Source organism: Leucopleurus acutus (assembly GCF_964270905.1).
Source record: "Leucopleurus acutus genome assembly, chromosome: 19".
Lineage (NCBI taxonomy): Eukaryota > Metazoa > Chordata > Mammalia > Artiodactyla > Delphinidae > Leucopleurus > Leucopleurus acutus.
In genome coordinates, this window is record NC_139161.1 from 19011519 (window position 1) to 19029986 (window position 18468).

General features: G+C 47.7%; 1 protein-coding gene across 1 annotated transcript in view; it reads left to right on the forward strand.

The window, feature by feature from the left end:
* EZH1 (enhancer of zeste 1 polycomb repressive complex 2 subunit) overlaps positions 1-16534 on the forward strand; it is a 30213-nt gene extending 13679 nt beyond the window's left edge. The window contains exons 6-21 of the mRNA XM_082861250.1: positions 1366-1486; positions 3232-3408; positions 4502-4604; positions 5066-5229; positions 5614-5705; positions 7957-8137; positions 8386-8582; positions 10387-10478; positions 11403-11443; positions 11924-12049; positions 13063-13241; positions 13734-13829; positions 14240-14321; positions 14783-14863; positions 15280-15364; positions 15648-16534. Of these exons, the coding sequence (XP_082717376.1) occupies positions 1366-1486; positions 3232-3408; positions 4502-4604; positions 5066-5229; positions 5614-5705; positions 7957-8137; positions 8386-8582; positions 10387-10478; positions 11403-11443; positions 11924-12049; positions 13063-13241; positions 13734-13829; positions 14240-14321; positions 14783-14863; positions 15280-15364; positions 15648-15708 (1878 nt within the window). The 3' untranslated portion in view covers positions 15709-16534. The remainder of the gene's footprint in view (positions 1-1365; positions 1487-3231; positions 3409-4501; positions 4605-5065; positions 5230-5613; positions 5706-7956; positions 8138-8385; positions 8583-10386; positions 10479-11402; positions 11444-11923; positions 12050-13062; positions 13242-13733; positions 13830-14239; positions 14322-14782; positions 14864-15279; positions 15365-15647) is intronic.
* The last annotated feature ends 1934 nt before the right edge of the window (positions 16535-18468 follow it).

Below are 18468 nucleotides of genomic sequence, written 5' to 3' on the forward strand. Positions count from 1 at the left end.
TTAACGATTTTTTTTTTTAATGTTGATATGCTGGCACCCCTCTCAGGGTAAATATTGTCAGAATATACTTAACAAAGCTTGGGCCTGCAGAGCAGAATGTTTTGGTAATTTGTTGGCTCTGGGAAACACATACTGCACGTTGTTCTAACTTGTTAGGTTTTGTGCTCTCTGGAGTGTGCCTGAGAATTGATGCTGGTTCTTTTCTGAATGAAAGAGACTGGGCACGAGTCCAATTTTCCTTTACTACCTTGGCCCAATTTTATAACATTACGTGCAGTTAAATGCAGTCTAAATCAGACACTTCTTTCAGCAGGTTGACAACTCCCTGCTGATGGAGCAATCCTTTCTTAATCCCCTAAAGGCAAGATGCTGTGAAAGCAACTAAGATAACAGAGATGCACATGGATCTACAGTCCTTTCATCTGCGCCTTTATGCTGACTCCCACTAGGATTATTTGTGGTTCTGATAATCAGTCCTCTCTAAATACCATGGCAATCGCTTATCATGCCTGGTGACAGATAGCAGTTCCGCTGACTGGAATAGGGTATAGGTTTACAGAAGGAAATCATCTCTTAGAAGAAAACTCCAGAGTAATTTTACTTGATAGTTGGAGAACTAAGAATGACCGTTCTCTGCTGAACCAAAAAATAAAATAAGATAAAATAAAATAAAATAGAATAAAATAAAAATGATCCATTAGTATTGTTTATTGCCAGAAAATATACATAGCTTGTACTGCAATTGACTTTAGATTCCCACTGAGTGTGAGTAATTTGAATTGTAATCATAATTTTTTATTATGTTTATCTGAGGTTAGTGTTAGTCTATATAATAGAATATACAAATACTTTATGGTTGCCAGTTTCTGTTATAAACATTCCAGTTATACTGCAGATTATACTCTTGGAAGCCTTCCTTTCATCTGTCTCTCCACTTATGAGAAGAATTAGAATTGAAGACCTTTTAGGCTGTTGTTTATGTGATATTTGTACCTAGTTCACAATGATGTTTAGTGGATAAAATGACGTAATAGATGGAATCACTGTGAAAAAGAAATGTGCTGTCACATTCTAGATGTTGGTGAAAATATCATTGTTAATATCCAGCTTAACATTTGGTAGTTAATATTCTCCAATAGTAAAAGTGACTTCTTTTTTTCTTCCAAGAGTAGCATTACCCGCTTCCATTTGAGGTTTTGTTGGCAAAACAAAATGGCCAGTCTTTAAAATGTAGTTAACTTTGTAACCAAAGGCATTTTCAGGGGCTTCAAAGCAGCAAAAAAGGCTTGGCAAAGGTTCCTTTAAACAGGAAAGAGGAGCTTCACAGTGGATTCATGGAATGAATCACATCTGGTTTGATTTCAGGTAGAAGATGAGACAGTTTTGTGCAATATTCCCTACATGGGAGATGAGGTGAAAGAAGAAGATGAGACTTTCATTGAGGAGCTGATCAATAACTACGATGGCAAAGTGCACGGTGAAGAAGGTAGTGGCGCTGGACTCCTGGACTTTGTTAGGATGGTGCCTCTTATCTGATGCAGCATTGTCTTGCTTTTATCTGCTGCCTCATGGTGGATACACTGAAGAATATTTCAATGTCACCACATGGCTGGGAGTAAACATTTTATATTACCAGCACCCCTGTTCAATTTTAAAAGGAGTTGGGGGAATTCCCTGATGGTCCAGTGGTTAGGACTCCGAGCTCTCACTGCCAGGGACCCAGGTTCAATCCCTGGTTGGGGAACTAAGATCCCGCAAGCCATGTGGCATGGCCAAAAAAAGGAGATGGGACATAAAAGTAATCAGTGGCTAGAGAGAAAGTTTAGTGAACAAATAAGTTTGATCTTAGGAGTTTTCCATAAATCCATCCAAGGCTGTTTTGTTCTTTGTTTCCCTTTCTGTGAGACTGGCAATGAGTATAACCTCTCTCCTTAGATCCAGATACCCCCTGGATCTCCCAGAACTTGGTTATAATATTCTGACTTTCCTAAAAGTGTTACCAAACCAAACTTGGGTCTGCTTGTCCGCATGTAGTAAAGCCAATCTTCTGACACCGGGTTGGGGTGAAGGAAAGTACGGCATTTATTGTAGGGTGCCAAGCAAGGAGAAAAGCCAGGCCATGCCCAAAGGACCGGAACTCCCTGATGGCTTTCACAGAAGGGGTTTTAAAGGCAATGTGAGGAAGGGGCCGCAGGGCGCACGATCAGCTTGTGCCCAATGCTTGGATTGGTTGGCATCAGGGTGAGATTTCAAGCATCATCAACTTTCTGGTTTCAACCAGTCTAGGGTCTGCATACTTGTGGTCAGCAGTTTTCCTCTGGTGGGGGTCTGCGTTTTGTAAGACAACTTAGGAACATGTGTCAGGCCTGTATCTATATCTTTCGGGGAACTGGGACTACAGTGGTTCTCCTACGTTGTAGGTTTATAGTCTAAACTGTTACCAGTTTCCTGGCCCAACAGCTATTCCTTGTTTCTGCATCTTCACATTTCCTAATCGTTGCCTCTTGAGCCAGTCTTTTGGTGACTCAGGGAAGACCTGGGAGACTAAAGCAAAAGCCTTTTACTTCAAAGGACAGGGACACAGGGGCTTGTATACGATTTCAAAAGCAAGTCATTTGTATTTAGTTGTAGTTCTAGAAAAGGCGTTAGTGTGTACGAAGGGGTGATAGGGAGAGACTCTCCATGGACTCGCAAACCAATAGCCTCACCTGATCTTTTGACAATTGTGGGTGCTGCTGTGATGCTGTTGAAATGCATTATTTATACACAGTGCCCCCTAGTGTTCAGAGGCTTTATCCTAAGTTGTAGTATAACCCCATATATTGATAGTATGATTTTTTTAAACAAGTATGCTGTCTTTTGATTCAAAGAAGTCACTACTGACCCATCAGCAGCAAAACCAAGTACATTTTCACTTTATCATCTTCCTCTGTCCCATTTGTATTGTTGGAACACTTTTGTGATATTTTGGACCATAAATACAGGTTGATATTACTGAGGAAGTGAAGACCCCAGTAAAAAGAAAGCCCATAACTGGATTTCCCACTCTAGCCAGCTGAACTGTTGCAGTTGTATGAGCCAATCCAATTACTGTAATTCCCTGGTTGTCCACATAAAAATGTACATATATTATCTATCTGGGTCTCAGGAGTGAACACCGGAAAATCTTCCCAGGAGGACTAATGGACTATAAAATGACCACTGCTCATCCATCTAAATCTTATATTTCAGAGATGATTCCCGGGTCTGTCCTGATTAGTGATGCTGTTTTCTTGGAGTTGGTAGATGCTCTGAATCAATACTCCGATGAGGAGGAAGAAGGGCACAACGACACCTCAGATGGAAAGCAAGATGACAGCAAAGAGGATCTGCCAGTAACAAGAAAGAGAAAACGACATGCTATTGAAGGTGAATAGCGCGACTTCCCAATTCCGCCGTGAAAGTGACAGTGAGAGGGAGGAAGGCAAAAACAGAAGATTATTGCTTATTAAAGGCTGTTGGTGCTTCTCATTGGTCCACTGAAAAGGAAAATGTGCTCACTGACTAACGGTTTAAGATAGCTGTGATCTAGCTGAAGAAGAAAGTAGGAGAACTTAGACAGTAATCATTGTGCATTTCTAATTATAAACATAGTGTCTTTGGAAAATACGGAAAATTATAAAGAAGAAAATAAAATTACCCTGTTATGCTGCTGCCTAGAAATAACCAGTATTAATATTTCCGTCTAGACTTAAAAAATGTATGTATATAAATATACATATGTACACCTAAAATGGGTACAATATTATATATCAATTATACCTCAATTTTTAAAAAGTACATATGTAAATTAACATACATATGTGGTATATGAAATTGGTGTCACGCCACATATGTGTGTATACCCATACATAATTTTATACCCCTTATTTCTTTAATCTTATACATCATGAGCGTTTTCCCATGTTAGTCAATATTTAATTAATTTCACATTTAATTATACTTTATGTTATCTAATTATACTATATGTCTAGACACATAGTGTCTCTCTCTTGTTATAATGAAGTTATAGTATCTATCTTGTTCTTCAGCATCAGTATTATGGTGGGGTCCTTCTGCACTCAGGTCTCTCCATGAAAAGTTCTGTTTTCGCCTCCAGATTCTGTCTGGGACTGTGGACTTTTTTTTTTGGCCACACCACACAGCTTGTGGGATATTAGTTCCCCGACCAGGCCCTCGGCAGTGAAAGCTCAGAGTCCTAACCACTAGAGCGCCAGGGAATTCCCCTGGACTGTGGATTTTGTTGTTAACGTGTAGATGAATCTGATTTCCTTATTTACTGGTGGCCTATTAGATAGGTCCAGGTAGCACTGACCTTCTTTATGTATTCCTAAACCGTCAATGGTCAGGTTAACAGAGCAGCTCTAATCAAAATGCCGTGACAAAAGGAGAAACGATCGAATAGCTTTTGTTTGCATATTCTGATGATGGCACTCAGGAACTTTTTGTCTTTCTAATTCAGGAAACAAAAAGAGTTCCAAGAAACAGTTCCCAAATGACATGATCTTCAGTGCGATTGCCTCAATGTTCCCTGAAAATGGTGTCCCAGATGACATGAAGGAGAGGTAGGGAAAGCTGCCCCCTGCAGGCCATGTAGAGCACCGGGGGGCGGGGGGGAAACTTTCATACAAGCTTGTTTTTGCTTAATAAAAAGCCCCATTTCTGGTAAGTGCATTATGATTGGCCTACACTTCTGATTATCTCTGAATGCCCATTCCCATATTAAGGGACATCGTTTGCTGGCTTTTAAGTAAGTCTGGGCAGAGAAGTTTAAAGATTTTGCCACTTTTCTGGAGAGTTACTCCAGCACCATATTTATCAAATCTTTGCCTCCCTTTACTTTCAGACACACGCCGAGCCCAGCATAATTACAGTGGTGAACCCACTTGGTTATACATCAAGACCCATAAAAAAACGCCCATTCTCCCTTGGCAGACCATTCGCAATGACTGTCACTACTCAGTGTGCATTTTCTCAGTGCACACATTCCCTTGGAAGGAACTCTCACCTCTCTTTTCTTAACTAGGTATCGAGAGCTCACAGAGATGTCAGACCCCAATGCACTGCCCCCTCAGTGCACACCCAACATCGATGGCCCCAATGCTAAGTCCGTGCAGCGGGAGCAGTCCCTGCACTCCTTCCACACGCTCTTCTGCCGGCGCTGCTTTAAATACGACTGCTTCCTTCACCGTGAGTGGGGCGACCCTGAAATGCTCTCCTGTTTTCCATCCCCAGCCACCGTTTCCTTCTCTTTATTTCAGTTTATCCGATAGAGTTCCCGGCTTCTGATCTGATGATGGTTTTACAAAGGGCCCATTCTGTTTTCTCTTGTTCAGTTATAGTGCAGTGTGCTTTGCATGGTGAGGACAGAATAACCAGCAACACAGTTGTCCCCGAGTACCCCCTAGCTTTGGAAGAAGTGTGTTGATGTCAGAAATGATTTGGTTTTGTGCACCTTGATGATAGCTGTTTATATTTAAATTCTCCTGCAGTAGCTCCCTAATTCAATTTTGTTCCTCCCCCTCCTGTCAAGTGGATGAACCATTGGCAACAGGACAGTTTTGTGTTTTCCAGCTTTTCATGCCACCCCTAATGTATATAAACGCAAGAACAAAGAAATCAAGATTGAGCCAGAACCATGTGGCACAGACTGCTTCCTTTTGCTGGTACGTTTTTAAGCTGTTCTGCCATTGTTAAACTTTGTTGAAAACTGAGCAGGAAATGGTCCTTGGGCTTTCTACCCCAGGAAACGCAAACCAAGTGAGCTGGTACACAGCACCCTGGGGGTCACACAGTACAGATGAAACATGGCTTCTGCTCTTAAGGAGCTCCCAGTTACTGCAGCAGTAGGACTGTGAAGTTAGTCTTGTGGAGTGAGGTTTGAAGAACACTGAAGGCCTTCTCGCTCTAAATATCAGCTACTCAGATTTCAGAGTCTGAAACTGTGTTGTTTGAACTGGAGCTGTATGTGTGTGTGAGACACCATTTTCTTTGCTGTCTCCCTTTAAATGCATATAAATGTAGGAGGAATAACACGTGAAGGTGCTGATGTCTTATGTGAGTTAATCAACCAGATGGACCCTTCCCCGATGGACAGACCTCATGCAGCGGCATAAAGTCTCCTGCATTCATGTGGGGAGGCGGTACACTGAGAGCTCGAAGGGAATAGGTTCAGTTGGACTTGCCAAAGACACAGTTCTGCTTTCTACACAACAGGGTGAGCTTAGGTAAAGAATAAAATACCTTGATAAAATTTCTGCTACCAATTAAAATGAGGTTATACAGCCAAGTGCCTCTGGGACCATCTTTAGTGGGATAATAGAAGGAAGATGGTAGAGAGTTTCACTGGATAAAAATCTGGAAAATGTGCCATATGGTAAAGCAAAAGAATAAATAGACTTTGTCTGATTTATTTTTTCCGTAATATGTATTAACGCTTTCCTACGTGTCAAGCAGTAGGCTGGCCCTTAACATATATTATCTTATTTTCATGCTTATAACAACATCTTGAGGTGGAGAAACTATAGGTTATAAAAGTTACATATTTTGCCTCAAGATTGTTACTATGTCAGTGGTGTGGCAGTGAGGAAACTCAAGCTCTGGTCTAACTCCACAGTCCATGCTTTTTTGTTTTTAACACCATGTTATGTCAACATACCAGCATTTATATAACTCAGAAGGACATTGCCCTCTCCACAGTAGTTTTCCTGGAATCTTGTGTGTGTCACATCATAGCATAGGCCCTTAATATCAGATTCAGTTAAATTCAAAACTTCTCTCTTGGAATTTCTTTTAGGGCCTTCTGAATATCCTTAGTGATGGTAAACCTTTATCCTTTACTTGTAGATTTAGTTTTCAGAAACAGCTAGAAATCTTTGGAAACCAAGTCTGATGAGAAGATAGATGATCAAGCTGAATGATGTTATTTGGTCTTTAAAAAAAACAAAACAAAAACCCACAATAAACGTAGCTATAAAGTAACAAAACAGTATTCTTCCAAGTTTAAAATACTGACTTGGAGGGAAGTTCCAAACTTAAGTAGGAATATTATACAAATTCAGGGATTATACATTTTCTTATTGAAACAGAGACCGTGTGGTTAAATGTAAAGAAGAGTTAGGCCTGGAGACCAAGAGCCCTGATTCTTGTACCTAGTCTGGAATACTAACTACATGCTCTCAGCAGGTCCCTTCCCCTCTCTGAACCTCATTTTCTTTCTTTCTTTTCTTTTTTTTTTTGGCTGCTTTGGGTCTTTGTTGCTGCGCGCGGGCTTTTCTCTAGTTGCGGCGAGCGGGGGCTACTCTTCTTTGCTGCAGTGCCCAAGCTTCTCATTGCGGTGGCTTCCCTTGTTGCAGAGCATGGGCTCGGCACGGGCTTCAGTAGTTGTGGCATGTGGGCCCTAAAGAGCACGGGCTTCAGTATTTGCGGCACGTGGGCTCAATAGTTGTGGCGCATGGGCTTAGTTGCTCCGCGGCAGGTGAGATCTTCCCGGACCAGGGATCGAACCCGTATCCCCTGCGTTGGCAGGCGGATTCTCAGCCACTGCACCACCAGGGAAGTCCCTGAACCTCATTTTCTCATCTACAGGAGAATGTGTTCTCAGATTCCAGACAGCTAGCATGCAAATGAACGTAAGATACAACTCACCAGACAGTTGAAGGTGCATGGATGCATTGATTATATCTTTCTAAAGATTATTTTATAGGGCAGCTCTTTTGTGAAGAGGTATAAGTTTGTAAGCTTTAGAATGTTAAGAAACTATCATGTGGTCATACTTATGTGGTACAGAGAAAAGAAAGAAAAAGAAAAAGCATTGTTGTAAGTAAGCCCAGATATTGAAGATAGTTTGTGATGACGGGAACAACGTGGTGGCTCTGGGCCTGGTTCTGTTTCCTAACTGTGACACGGCCATTGCAGGAAGGAGCAAAGGAGTATGCCATGCTCCACAACCCTCGCTCCAAGTGCTCCGGGCGTCGCCGGCGAAGGCACCACGTGGTCAGTGCTTCCTGTTCCAACACTTCAGCCTCTGCTGTGGCTGAGACCAAAGAAGGGGACAGTGACAGGGACACTGGCAATGACTGGGCCTCCAGTTCTTCAGGTACAGTGAACAGAAAATGATCTCTTCTTTCCACACAAGGTAAACCCAGGATCATTGCCTAACACCTAACATCACTACCTTTTAAAATTGTTCATTCTTTCCACGTGTTCACCTGTAAGCAGTAAGGACAGGGAACGTTTTTGTTCCTAACGATTCTGCCTTTAGAATGAAGTACTGAGTCTGTGGCACACTACTGATGACAACTGCACTCCACCTTCTTCTGTTTCTCTCATTTCTTCCTTTCTTAGAGGCTAACTCTCGCTGTCAGACCCCCACGAAACAGAAGGCTAGTCCGGCCCCACCTCAGCTCTGTGTAGTGGAAGCACCCTCGGAGCCTGTGGAGTGGACCGGGGCTGAAGAATCTCTTTTTCGAGTCTTTCACGGCACCTACTTCAACAACTTCTGTTCAATAGCCAGGCTTCTGGGGACTAAGACGTGCAAACAGGTACTGTCTGAAAGGAACAAGAACAAGTTGCTACTCTGGTGGCCCTTTTGCCTTTTTTTTTGGCTGCCTTGTGTCTTCGTTGCTGCGTGCGGACTTTCTCTTGTTGTGGTGCGCGGGCTTCTCATTGCGGTAGCTTCTCTTGTTGCGGAGCATGGGCTCTAGGCATGCGGGCGTCAGTAGTTGTGGCGTGTGGGCTCAGTGGTTTGTGGCTCATGGGCTCTAGGGCGCAGGCTCAGTAGTTGTGGCGCACGGCCTTAGTTGCTCTGCGGCATGTGGGATCTTCCTGGACCAGGGATCGAACCTGTGTCCCCTGCATTGGCAAGTGGATTCTTAACCACTGCGCCACCAGGGAAGTCCCCTTTTTGCCATTTTGTAAGACTGCCTGTCTGGACAAAAGCTTTCTAAGGCTCAGTCCTTCATGAGCCTGTGCTTCTGGGCCATGAGGTGGGTTCCCCAAACGTGGGGCCTCCTGCGAATGCCAGGCCTAGCAAGGTTTGGGGATCTGCTCTCCTTGCTGAATTCTTATTTCTGTCTCTAGCCACTCTCTACCTCTTCTGGATGTTTCTACCCTCTTCAGCTTTTTTTTTTTTTTTTTGGTTCCTGCCTTTCTTTCTAAATGTGGACCCATTTCCTAGAAGGGACTCCTGGGTCTTTCTGGGGATCTTCTTATCTTGCATTTCCACTGCTGCTCCTGCTTCTGTAGCTGCAGCTGCCGCTGCCCCCACCCCACCCCACCCATCAGTCTTCTCAGTTGCTTTATTCTTCAAATGTGGAATCATCAGATTTTCTAAATAGGACCCCTGAGAGCTGGGCCTGGAACTTGCCCATCTCGCTCAGATTGTCTGTAGAATCACAATCTGATAGCAGCTGCTGTTACTCTGGAGGCAGGAAAAGCCTGCGGTGAGAAGACAGACTGAAGCACAGGGACAGGGAGTCAGGTGTTAGGGCCAAACTGTCCAAAGAGAGAGGAACGCCAGAGCTTGAGCCCTGCTCGCGTAGCTCCCTACCTTCTGAAAGTGTCTCTGTGACGTGTTCTTCATGCTCCCTCTACTTAGAACAAATAGAACCATGAGCTGAAGCGCCGTTTGCTTTCATTTTGGAGCTCACATCTATTTCCCCAAGGCACAGGTTTTCTTGACCTAAAAATCTGCAGAAATGTGTGCAAAACCATTTTTGTGTGTATTTTCCCGAGAAGAAGATTCATAGTTTTCACGGAATCTCAAGAGGGCCTATAACCAAAAAGGAGAAGAAAAAGCTGAAAACGAACGCTCGCCGGGAAGCAGCACGTTGAGCGGGAGCCAGCCTTCCTGAAATGCTGTCCTACTGAAATAGTCAAGGCTCTGCATCTTTACGCCAACAGAGGGAGCTAGTGCTTAGCCGGGCGGTACCTTGACTTTACGCCAACAGAGGGAGCTAGTGCTTAGCCGGGCGGTACCTCTGGTCACGTCAGACTCAGTCACACAAGGTACACGGTGCTGCCCTTCCTAAGAAGAGGCAGATACTGTTGGTAAGAATCGGCCCCCTCAGGGCTTGGTAGGCAGAGCAGTAGATGAAAGCTACTGACCAGGAAAACTGTACCTGTACTCAGTATTTCTCCTTCTCGAATCAGGATAAACACTTAAGAATTAACTTCAGAGCCAGTAACCCAATGTCCCAGGGCCACTCTCTCTCTCCCTACTGAAGATGCTCCGTCATCGGCCTGTGAGCTCTCCAGAACTCTCCCAAGCCCAGCACCTGGCTGGGTCACTTATCTGACCACTCAGCTCAAGGAGAAGTGACAGGTCCTGTTGGATTTCTCTTCCAGGTCTTCCAGTTCGCAGTCAAAGAATCACTTATCCTGAAGCTGCCAACAGATGAGCTCATGAACCCCTCACAGAAGAAGAAGAGAAAGCACAGGCAAGGGTCGGACAGAGGGCTTTCTATGGCCGGGCTGTCCCTGTGCTCTGACCTCCCCTAGGACTTCCCTGCTGCCTCCCTCTTCAGCCACTGCCCATCAGTTCAGCATCACCCAGCGGGGGGCCAGCCTTCTCAGTGCTCCCTGTGGGCCTGTGCCTTGGACCAGCCCTTCCCTTGTCCCTCGATGCTGTGGACCATGAAATAACTGGTTTTCCATCTAAGCTCCGGCCAGTAGGACGTGAGCTAGCCTTGTGGCTCCACCCTGAGGCCATTTATTCTCACTGGGCTGTTAGTTACCCCTGTGCCCACTTCTCAGCTCTGACCAGAGTTTTTTTTTGTCTTTGGTTTTTTTTGTTTTTGGCCTTTGTGTTGTTTTTCTAAGTTGCATAACAACACTGCCTTCTAGCTAGTCTTTGCTTAGGGTTGGAAGTTTTTTTTTGTCTTTTGGTTTTGTGTGTGTGTGTCCGACACTCTGCCTGGCTTTATTCCCCAAGGAACTGACACCAGCTCTAGATATAGAAGGAAATCCCTGTGTCTTCTCCCTTTCAACCTCCCCGTCCTGAAATGCCCCCACATCTCCACCTCCCCAAAGAGAGGGAGGGCAGGGGAGAGGAGACGGGGAGAAACGATAGCATTTTAATAGACGTAGAGGGTTGGGTTTTGTTTTGCATCTGGTTTTTGTTCTTTTACGTATGTTTGTTTATTGAGAGGGGTGTTGTTCATGTCTAAATCCTGAGGCATAGGCCAGCTGCAGGTAGGATGGACTCCAGCTTCCGTGGACCAACGTCCAGGCCTCCTGTGAAGGGATTTGGGGAGGATCCCCAGTCATCAGACCGCAGTCCCTCAGAGCAGGTCATGTTATCACTTACCCGAATCTGCAGAGTTCCCCAGGGCCATGACCCTGAGCTGTACCATCTCTTGCAGGCTGTGGGCTGCTCACTGCAGGAAAATTCAGCTGAAGAAAGGTACGTTCCACCAGGGTGATCCGCTCAGGTTGCAGCCTGTGGCCGCCCCTCCCGCTGCCCCACCCATGGCTGCACTTGTTGACCCGGCACGGCCTCCGCACACATCGCAGGTCCCCCTGCAGCAGCTGAGAACAGCTCAGCCCCTCACTGCAGCCGAGAAGACCTCTTAGGAGGTAGAGTCACAGGCCTGTGGTCTCTGACTTTCATCATGGGCCATTTGCCAGGTTTTAGGCTTCGTTTAGTGTTTAAAATAGCTGCCCTGTGATTGGACCATTTCCACACTCTCCCCACAAAGCAAATCGCACCACTGTAGCTTATGAACCGTCACCTGTGATTGCTTCTCACTTCAGGTGCTAAATGTGTGTCCAAGGTTATGATCAGAACAAGCCTCCTTTGAATGGGGGCAACTGGACCCTTGGGAGGGAGGGCAGCTTGGGAGTGTGGGCACAGCAGTGTCCTGTCTGTTCTCTTCTCTCCTAGATAACTCCTCCACCCAAGTGTACAACTACCAGCCCTGTGACCACCCAGACCGGCCCTGTGACAGCACCTGCCCCTGCATCATGACTCAGAATTTCTGTGAGAAGTTCTGCCAGTGCAACCCTGACTGTAAGAGTTCTCCGTTTGCTGCAGTAGTCGGCCTCAGCATCCTAGGTTTCCCTCCGCTCCGGCCCCCACCCCCCAGGCCCTTTGCTGCTTACGGGCCTTCTCATATTCTCCTTGCTGTGTTTGAAGCATTCTCCAGGGAAAACAAGATACTTAAGATCTGGAAAAACCATTTTTTAAAAACCCTGATGTGTATGATTTTAAAAGCAACAATTACACAGAAATCAGCTGCTTTTCCAGCTTCACCTTTCAGGGCAGCATTAAGAAACAGGGGAATCTTTTTCCTTCAAGTGCAAAAACACAGCCTCCCTATCCAGGATATTGTTTTACAATGTATACAGGTTACAATTCTGTGTGTGTCTGTTTTAGTCTCATATCTGGAGTTTTAGCATCAGGTCAGTCTGGATGTCAGCAGAGCGTGGAACAGAGGCTCAGAGTGCTTCTCTCTCACGTCTTATCCCCGCGTGCCCTCCTCCACTCAAGGCTGAGCAGTATGAAGGCAGCCCCCAGAGCTTGCAGACCTTGGTGCCCAGGCAGTTGTGCTGGAAGCACCTCCTAACCCAGAGCAGATATCCATCCGAACCACAGTGGAGGGATGGGTGTTCATGCTGGGAGGAGTGGAGGAGGATGATAGAACGGATGCATTCTGAAAATGATTCTTGTTTTGGTAGTGAGGATTTACCAGCGAAAAGCACTGATTTCTTCTTCTCTGGGGCACTCTCCACCTCCCTTCCAAATTCTACTAACAAAGCAGGGGAGAGCATTGTTAGGGAATCTCTAGGAAACACATCTCCAGAGTCAAAGCTGCTTTTCTGACTTTCAGGCACGAATGTTGGTAGGCACTCCATTTTCTCTGAAAAACACTTGAGTATGTGATTACTGGGAAGGCAGCTTCTCTCCTCTGTTGCCACATACCCTTGAACCCATAACATGGACTTCCCTGCTGTCCCTTGAGTCAAACCCGAGCCCCAGCACTAGGCTGCTTCTCTCTCTACCCTCGCCTGCACCCTGCACAGGTCAGAATCGCTTTCCCGGCTGTCGCTGCAAGACCCAGTGCAACACCAAGCAGTGCCCGTGCTACCTGGCGGTGCGAGAGTGCGACCCCGACCTGTGTCTCACCTGTGGGGCCTCGGAGCACTGGGACTGCAAGGTGGTCTCCTGTAAGAACTGCAGCATCCAGCGTGGCCTCAAGAAGGTGAGGGCTTTTCCCAGGACTCGGGGCCAGATGGAGTGGGAAGGACCGACGGTCCGAGTGGCCCCTTTCTACTGGTTCCTTAGGCAGTGTGTACGCCAGTGTCGGTAAATCCTAACAAACACACGCTTTCTGAGTTAATCAAGTGTTTGGTCCCCTTGAGGGATTAGAAAAATGATCCCCTGACCTGGCCAGGCTGAGAGGAGCAGAGAGGAGGGCCATGTCGTTGACATTGTCTGTTTTTACTGGACACCCACAGTGAGTTCCATGGGCTCAGGCCCAGGAGGTCCCCAGGGCTAGAGGAAGGGGTGTCATATCTCCTTTCACCAACTCCCACCAGAACACAATGGCTTAGAGCCTTTTCTGTTTTCAGATCCTCTTACAGTTACTAGCTCTTTCCACCCTGCTCCCCGCAGCACACATGCACGTCCAGCACACATCCCCCACTGGCTCGCACACGCCCTGTAGTCTGACGTTTGACTCCCTCTTCCCCAGCACCTGCTGCTGGCCCCCTCAGATGTGGCCGGATGGGGTACCTTCATTAAGGAGTCTGTGCAGAAGAACGAATTCATTTCTGAATACTGTGGTGAGGTGAGTGCTATCGGTTTGGCCCACATTCTTATCTGGGGAGATACTGATGAGAAACCCTGATTTTCTGTGGGCCAGACTTCTGTGAATTAATCTCTAAATAACTCAGCTGAGTTCTCATGTGGCCTCTCGGGGGATGCCACAGAACGGTTTGCAGTCCTGAAACAAACCACTCTTTCTCGGGCTTTTTGGCAAGTCAGGCTACTCAAGGGGTGCGGGCAGGAGACTCTGGTCAGCCTTACTGCTGGTCAGCCTGGGTGGGTGGGGATTGGGAGGAAAGAAGCCGAGCTGTCCGTCCGACGATTCTCATCGTGGTCCTCAATAAGCCCCCTCCCAGCCCTTTCTAGAGGCGGGGTGCGGTGCCCTGAACAGACAGCCACATCCCCCTGTTTGTTCCTTGTCTGTCTCTGCAGCTCATCTCTCAGGATGAGGCTGATCGACGAGGGAAGGTCTATGACAAGTACATGTCCAGCTTCCTCTTCAACCTCAACAACGGTAGGGAGGCTCTCTCGCATCCCCAGGTGGTCTCGGGCAGGTCTTGCTACCACATTCCCCTGGTCGTGGTACAGGTTCAGGTCAGCTCCGAGTCTTCCAGCAGATGCTCAGAGCACAGCGGTGAAACTGAACTCAGAGACTCCATGAGCCATAGTTCACTGGCTTTGGGAGAACCTCCATTTCCGGGTTGTGTTTGTATTCAGAGCACCGAGCACTTACACCTCAGAAATCTCCCTCCCCAGTAGATGGGAGGGGAGGTATGTGCTTCCAGCAAGAAGAGGGGCACCCACGGGGAGCGCTTCCACACGAGGCTGGTTTCTAGCTCCTGTGGGTGTGCTGGCTTCAGAGGCCCCCCTGCATTGTATTGTTTCTGTTACAGTTTAGTTGATTTCAGACTCAGGCTCAGGAAGCTGTAGAGTTGCCTGGTGAGCTCATGGTCTTCCTTGGTTTACTTTATACAGATTTTGTAGTGGACGCTACCCGGAAAGGAAACAAAATTCGATTTGCAAACCATTCAGTGAACCCCAACTGTTACGCCAAAGGTGAGCTCCCGGTAACCTGGGAGGTGGGGTGGGAGGTGGATGCTTCATTTACTACGATTTCTATCCATTATTCAGTTTTTTTCATAGCTGAGTTATTTCTTTGTCCAAAGATAATATGATTCACGTCTGGTATCATTTTGAGCGTCCCTCTCTCAGTTTTTCAATCTGCTTTTTTCACTGGATACCCTATAAACATTTTCCCCAAAACATGAGTCTTTTAAAGATAATTCTTTCCCCCTGTCACTGGCCAGAATAACAGATCTAAAAGCAGAGAGACAACTACCTGCATTGAGTACTTTCTAACTCCACTTCATGTATGTTTCCACTGGGAATTTGGAGAAAATCAGCCCAGACTCGCTACTGACTGTTGACTTGGAGTTAAGTGGAAATCTAGCCTTGGGTTTATCCTGTTTCAGTGGTCATGGTGAATGGGGATCATCGGATTGGGATCTTCGCCAAGAGGGCGATTCAGGCTGGTGAAGAGCTCTTCTTCGATTACAGGTGAGGCAGCCAGGAGTAGTCCTGGGGAAGTGGCCCTAGAGGTGTAAGGGGTGGCTGTTGAACCTGATTTGGGGGCTGGAGGTGAGCGATGCGGATGAAGGAGAAGATCTCACGGTGGGCGAGGCATTTTCTTTGTTCTGGTCTCTGATGCCTCGCCTCAGAAGCGGGGGCCTTGTAAGCTGCTGGTAGGGAGTGGGAGGGGAAGTGAGACGGGAGGGGACTCCTTATTGTCAATCCCAAAAGCCTTGCTAGTAACCTGGTTCCTCCTCCTGCTTTGGGACAGGTACAGCCAAGCTGATGCCCTCAAGTACGTGGGGATCGAGAGGGAGACCGATGTCCTTTAGGCCTCCTGGGCCCCTCGCCAGCACTTATGGTAGCGGCACTGTCCTGCTTTCATGCACACACCACTGCTGCCCCAGTTTCCTGCACTATGTGTCTCCCACACCGAGAAACCCCTACCCGCTCCCTCTGTAGTGAGGCCTCAGCTGTGTCCAGCGGGGACAAAACTGTCTCAGTGAGAGGGGAGACAGAGGCAGCTAGGGCTTGAGCTCCCAGGAGAGAGTTGCACAAGTGGGAGACCGATCTCAGGCCTCGGAGGAAGAGAGCACAGGCTGGGGGCGGGTGACTTACGCTTGAGTTCTCATCAGCTACCCAGGCTGTGGGCCTCGGGAGTTAACTTGGACGGTTCCTAACAAGCATTACCCTAACTTTCCAAACCAAGGGTCCTTCTGTAGTTGGGCTGCCAGCATATCTCTCTGTGGTCCTAAGACCTGGAGAGGACAGGCTAAGTGAAGTTTGGTACCTGGAGCTTATGAGTGGTCAGGGTTAAAGGCGAGCCTGGCGGGCAGCACAGACCGAACTCAGAGGGGAGATGGGTCATCTTACTACCTCTTTCCTCCTGACAGGCTTCAAACTGAAAGAGTGTGGGTTCTAAGTAAAGATATTCAATGCTGGGAGAAGGAAAGCTGAGTGCCATCCTTCCACAGGCAGAGAGTGAGAACCAGCCTGACGACAGTAATTAAACTGCTAAGCTTGGGGCCCAGCAGGCTTTGAGAAACCTTCTCTGTGTACTCTGGAGATGGATAGACACGTTTTCAGATTCCCGGGAGCAGGTACCAGTGCCCTGTCAGCCCCTTCCAAAGTTCTGGCTTAGCGACTGCAGGCAGGCATTACGCCACCACTGAAGAACTGGGGGTGGGGGGCGTCGTGCAGCCTGGGTGTGATGCTCGGGTTCCCTGCAGATGTAGCTGTCTTCAGGCCTTTCATTCCCCTTAGAGGCTGGGAGCCCCTCTTGCTCCTCTCTTCCGGGTACAGGGGTGCAGGCCTGGACTAGAGAGGGGGGAGGTTAGTGGTTGATTACTTTCCTGTCTGTAGCCCCTGCTGTTGGAAAGGACAGTATGTGTTTGGAGGTGGGCAAGGAGCTCCCAAACTGCACGTGTTTGGGATGGCATCGCGCATGCGGTGCGGACTGGCAGAGGGTATCTGAAGTGTCGAGAAGCAGGCCGGCCACCTGTGCCAGTTCATGATGCCGTTCTTTCTGGGATTCATGCAAAGCACTTTATTTCCTTTAGAAGGTCTATAGATTGAGGTGGAGTTTGAGCTGAGGTCTCTGGGGTCCCTGCCCAAATCTCGTTCCTGAGGGAGGAGGGGGAAGGAGACAGTGGAAGACTCTCCTTCAGTTCTGTCTTATGTCATGGTGGAGGCAGGAGGAGCTGCCTTGAAACAGAAGAACTGAGTGAGAATGGAGCCAGCTCTGAGAGCCGCCCCTGTGTCAACAGCTGGTGCTGAGCTGCAGGGAACAAGGGGCATTGTGCTGGGGAAGAAGACATGGGCAGGCACAGACTGGCCTAGGGAGCGTTAGGCACGGGAGCGGGCTTCTCCCTTCTCTCTGGGGAATTAGAGCCTCTCTTCCCCAGTCTGTGTTGGCCACCCCCTTCCTCTAACACCACTGGCTTCCCATGAAGCGAGGAGTAGGGTTCCCTCTGGCTAAACTGTCACCTAGGGATTTTTGTGGAACGTGCATGCACGCACGTGCGTGCACACACACACACACACACACACACACACACACACTCACATCCTCTCACTCACCACACTTGTGGGCACACATGCAGCCAGCACTGAGCACACGCCTAGCTAGTTCCTGACAGAAGCCTCTTTCCACCAGACTGGGCCAGCCCCCACTATGATTCTGAAATCTACACCTGCTGTGGTCTGTATGCATTGTGTATAGGGGACACCCTCTAGCTGGACTGTGGGCTCCAAATTACTCATAAATTATAGGGAAAAACCAGAGACAGATGAAGGAGGAAGAGTTAGGGCTGTCTGAAATGCCGGGGGCTGGCTATAAGGAGAAGATGGGGGAAAAATTACATCCAGCCTTTGAGAGGCTGGGCTGACCCCACCCTTCCCTCCGTGTACAGAATCGCTGTGGTTGATCCCCTCCCCCAGTGTCAGACCACTACTACTGCTGTTCCTCCAGCATTCCCGTCCTTATCCCCTGCTGTCCCCCACCTTTGAATGACGGGTCTTAACCCCTCCCCCTCAGACATGTAATGATGGATGGAGCAAGGTGGTGGGGACCGGCGGGGGGAGGCTGGTATATGTGCGGCTCTATTGCCAGTGAATTTCACGCACTTTAAAGTCCTGTGGCTTGTGACCTCTTATCTGAATAAAGTGGTAGAATCCATTTTGGCAAGTTGTGTACTGTGTGCTTCGGGGTCCAGGGATGGACCCTGGAAGGATCCAGGGATGGTGGTACAGGGGCAGCTCAGGCTGAAGCTGTAGCATTCTGATCTCCGCTTGTCCACGGAGATCTGGGGTTGGGGGAGATCTGGGGTAGGGGGTTGGCAGGAAGCAAGCAGGCTTCCAGTAGGTGATGCAAGGATTTTGAGTGCTCCCCATAGAGTTTCTGGAGCCGTCAGACTAGCTGCCTTAAAATCATCCCACTGTGCCCTAACCACGACGCCAGCTACCACACACAGACTTAGGCTCTGTCACTCTGCTTTATTAGAACAGCTCCAAGTCTGAGAGCACAGCTTCAGAGTGGAGGCCGGATCAGGCTTGGGTGAATGACCAGCAGACCTCATGAGACTTCCAACACA